Genomic DNA, 4,286 nt, shown 5'->3' with positions numbered 1-4,286 from the left:
GGGTGTTCTTTAAGAAACTTAGTTATAAAATCAGTTCAGTTCCAGGAAAAGGCTTCCGCATTCTGTGTAAGTTGTTATTTTCCCACAGAAGGTGAAAACCAGGTCATTTAAGAAAGAGGTGTAAGAACTGCAGAGGCTGGAGGAGGTAGAGGGAGGGAAGGGATGGAGGAAGGCGGGGCCAGAAGAGTAAACAGAACACGCCCCCTTGCTTGACCCCTCCCCCAGCGCTGGTTTCATCCATCCGCCCCACCCGCTGACTCTAGGCTCCCGGAACCGGATGCGCACGCGCCATTGGGAAGGCCTAGTCATATTGTGCGCCTGCGCCGGAGAGCTGCTTCTCCTTGCCCCGCCTCTTCCCTCCCTATAAGTCTGTCGAGATTCTCCTCGCGAGAGACTTCGTTCATTCATGCTCGCGGCCGGGGTCGGAGGTCATAGTGAGCGTCTAGGAGGCCGAAGGAGGAAGATGGCAGTGGAGTCCCGCGTCACTCAGGAGGAAATTAAGAAGGAACCGGAGAAGCCCATTGACCGGGAGAAGGTGAGGGCCCGGGGCCGCTGGGGTTCCGGCGGAGGCGGGGGCGGAGCCTCTCCGGCGGGTGGGGGTGGGGAGCCGCGGCCTGCGAGGGGCGGGCGGCCCCTGCTGGGGAGGTTGGGGAGGCCGAGGGGGCTGCGGGGGGCCGGGCCCGGAGCCTCCTTCCTCGCTCACGGGCATCTCCGCTTCTCCGCCCCCGCACGCAGACGTGCCCGCTGCTTCTGCGGGTCTTCACCACTAATAACGGCCGACACCACCGAGTGGAAGAGTTCTCCCGAGGAAACGTGCCTTCGAGCGAGCTGCAGATCTACACCTGGTAAGAAGGGCCCCGTCTGACCCCGAGGTGTTCCTTAGACCCTCCCGCGCCCCAGCCTTGGTTAGCGCCTGGAGAACCTTAGCAGCTTTACCGCCTTTTTGCGGGAACCTTCGAGAAACCCCTAAACAGCTCAGGTAGTTTTGGCCATCGCAGAGAAGAGGTCTTTGTTGAAGCCTTTGGTGGTTCCTTAACCAGTAAAACTAACGGCATACGTTTATATAGCGCCGAAACATCTGCAGAATTTTCGAGGACATTGCCCCTTGAGCTTCCCGTATTAACAAATGAGGGAACGGGTTTGGAGAGGCTGCTCCAAGCCCAGGGTTAGTTTTAGAGTTTGGAGCTGAACCTCGGTTCTTCTGGCCCCAAATCATTGCGTCTTCAGTCCTCGCATCACACGCCCACCCCTTGTTTTAGGAGATTTTAGTCGCCCTCAGTTGTTGGAGCAGGAAAAGTTAATCCCCACCCCCATGGAATCTTGGCGTCTTTGAGTAGTTATTGTTCAAATCTTGGGATAGTCTGGGGGGATCTGTTGACTCCTTAACTTACCTGACTCCGACTTTGAAGCAAATTCACAAAGACTTGTGAAAAATGTTTGTTTATGCTGTGGGCTGGTGGGAGGAGATTCAGATCAGTTATTTTAGATGAATTCAAAAGAATAGCCAGTGTTTAAAGAAAAGGTGAATATCAAAAATTGGGGACGCATAGAGTTTAATTCTTTTTATTTTTGATTCTCTAGAATTCAGCAGTTCCTGTGGTACATGAGAATCTAAAAGGAATAGCCTAGTGCCATTTCTTTTGTATTTTGAGTAGGACACATTTTTATTACTTGATAAATGGAATTACTATGTAATCATCAGCTTTACCTCTGTGTGTAACAGAAGTTTGATAAGTGATTGCTTTGTGAACTAACATTGAAGATTCTTGAAGTATTAATAACGTAATTTTTCCAGCGTCTTCCACCTACCACAGATTTCTCATGCCTTTCATAATTTATATATAGATTTCCTCCAAGAATTGTTCTTGCTCCCAAAATTCATCACCCTGTGGCTGTAGCAATGAGACTGTCAGACCCCCTAACTAGAGAACACAGTATATTGGGGGTTTTGTTTATTTTAAGCTAAATGTCTAATAAAAGAGACATAATAATAGTATTCTAGGTGAAGTAGTTTGGGAGGCTCTCTTACCTTTCCTACTTGGTACCTATGCCCTTAAGTAGTTGAAAGTTGTCTTTTTTTTTTCTGAGCAGGCTTCTTGAATTTAAAATTCTCCCTCTTTCCGCTAAGGTTTTTTCCAAGTTTTGGCAAGGTTGTGAGAAGGCAGGCACAATAATTAAGGGAAGTGGAAAAAAATTAAAAACAGTTCAAGAAGAGTGGTTCTATTACCCCATTAGGAGGACAAACATCACCCCTGTATAGGTGAAAATATTCAAAACAGCACTTTTGTTGGCAAAAATTGAGAAGGGGGGCCAGTTGACTAGGAAATGGTTACAAAAATTATGTATTTATAAAAATAATTATTTTGCTGTAATAAATGACAACTATTATGTCTTAAAAGAAACTTGGCAAGACATGTATGAATTTATACAGAGTAAAGTCACAGGTGGGAGAAGAGCATATGCAACTAAAGTCATATGAATAAAAAACCTAAAAAAAGGAAGCTGAAGTGAGTAATTAGAAAGACTAATATCAGTCTTGAAGAACTGAAGTTGAAGTACACTTCTTTTTGATAGAGGTAAGGGAGGGACTAAAGGTGTAGAATATTTACTCTACTATCAGCATAGTTTTACTACTGCTTTTCTTTCTTGGGAGAGGATGGTGGTGGTGGTACTTTTGTGAAGGACATCTAGAAATAGCTGATGTAAAAATAAAAGACGTCAATAAAATTTTGAATTTTGAAAATTTTGATTTCCCTGGAATGCTTCTGAATTAGCTGTTGTGGGAAAAGTTCAAAGGAGAACTTGAACTGCATAGAATTATTGGGAAATTTTTTTTTTTTTTTTAAGAACATGTGAACTATATTTAAAAAGAAAAAAAATGAAAACTTCCTTTGATATACAGGATAAATTTTTAATGGTTTTCCAATGTTTCTCAAACTAAACTTGGGTTTAAGATCCTGGCTGTTCAAAGCAAGAACTGCAGAGCTCTTGAAAACAACTTGTTATAAAACAAGAATTTAAGAACTCTTCCAGTGTTTACCTCTTGTTGATAATTTTAAGTAGTAGTTTCAGTATTATTTTGTTACTTATTCAATTAAATTGAAATTTTCTTCATTTAGGATGGATGCAACCTTGAAAGAGTTGACTAGTTTAGTAAAAGAGGTCTACCCAGAAGCTCGAAAGAAGGGTACACACTTCAATTTTGCTATTGTTTTTACGGATCTTAAAAGACCTGGTTATCGGTAGGTAACTCCTATGAATCTAGTTACAAAACATTTATTACTGTGTTTATATATCAATATAGTTGGTGTTAAAGACTTATTATCCAGCGCATAGATAAGATAACTCCCTCATCTTTGGAGTATTTTAAAGATAATGCAAGAGATGAATTTATCTACTAGTAAAGCAAATTTTTCTATATTCTCAAAGTAAATCTAAATAATTGACACTTTAAATAATTTGTTTCTTTTTCTACAGAGTGAAAGAGATTGGCAGTACTATGTCTGGCAGAAAGGGGACTGATGACTCTATGACCTTACAGTCTCAGAAGTTCCAAATAGGAGATTATTTGGATATAGCAATCACTCCTCCAAATCGGGCACCACCTCCCTCAGGACGCTTGAGACCATATTAAACTTTACTATTTCTTGCATTTGTTTGACATTGTGTCGATATCAGCTCTTCTCTTTATTGCCTTTAAGCTTTGGAAGCCCTAAACTTATTTTTAAATCATCTGTTTTAAGAATTAAACATTGGCTATGTTCTAGTGGTTATTGTGTAAATATTGACAGATGAGGTGCCATGTTTCAAATCCTGTATCAAACATAAAGAATATAAAAGTGCTCTTAGCATTCTGATTGAAAGTGTCTTGCTAAAATACACATATAATTAAACCAATTCTGTAACATGAAACAATACTGGGGAATATGAGATGTCCAAAGTACTTGATTATTGTAATGTCAAAATACAAGCCCAATAGCTCCAACCTTCATTGAATCTCACATTTTAGTTAGAGAGAAACTTATCAGATTCTAGAGAGAAGTGACAAGAAAAGTGAGTTGGGATTAAGACAAAGTCTAGACTGGAACTTGAATGGGTTTCAGTTTTGAAAATGTCATTATTAGAGATGTAGAGCAAAGAAACTTGAGGTAAGCTGACCAACAATGTAGTTTGTGGTATGTGATGAAGTAGAACCTAAGAATCTGCTAAGAGATAATTGGGGAGGTAGACCAAATTTTAGAAGTGGAAATATGCAAGACAGAAGGGAGAGGATAGATTGGATGAAG

General features: G+C 41.2%; 1 protein-coding gene across 1 annotated transcript; it reads left to right on the top strand.

Annotated features, from left to right (window-relative positions):
- The first annotated feature begins 309 nt into the window (after positions 1 to 309).
- SAP18 (Sin3A associated protein 18) lies at positions 310 to 3,915 on the top strand. Its single transcript, XM_031960804.1, has 4 exons — positions 310 to 535; positions 736 to 845; positions 3,120 to 3,242; positions 3,478 to 3,915. Exons 1-4 carry the CDS (start codon positions 407 to 409, stop codon positions 3,632 to 3,634), a joined length of 519 nt encoding a protein of 172 aa, XP_031816664.1. The 5' UTR covers positions 310 to 406; the 3' UTR covers positions 3,635 to 3,915.
- The last annotated feature ends 371 nt before the right edge of the window (positions 3,916 to 4,286 follow it).

The sequence above is a fragment of the Sarcophilus harrisii genome, chromosome 3 (genome assembly GCF_902635505.1).
Source record: "Sarcophilus harrisii chromosome 3, mSarHar1.11, whole genome shotgun sequence".
In the NCBI taxonomy this organism is placed as follows: Eukaryota; Metazoa; Chordata; class Mammalia; order Dasyuromorphia; family Dasyuridae; genus Sarcophilus; species Sarcophilus harrisii.
This window is presented reverse-complemented; position numbering and strand designations above follow the sequence as displayed.

Bases quoted from the DNA above. Each gene is read 5' to 3' on its own strand.
- SAP18 (XM_031960804.1), top strand. From the start codon at position 407: ATGCTCGCGGCCGGGGTCGGAGGTCATAGTGAGCGTCTAGGAGGCCGA. The intron at 536-735 runs GTGAGGGCCCGG...CCCCGCACGCAG, and splicing joins AGCCCATTGACCGGGAGAAG to ACGTGCCCGCTGCTTCTGCG. The intron at 3,243-3,477 runs GTAGGTAACTCC...CTTTTTCTACAG, and splicing joins CTTAAAAGACCTGGTTATCG to AGTGAAAGAGATTGGCAGTA.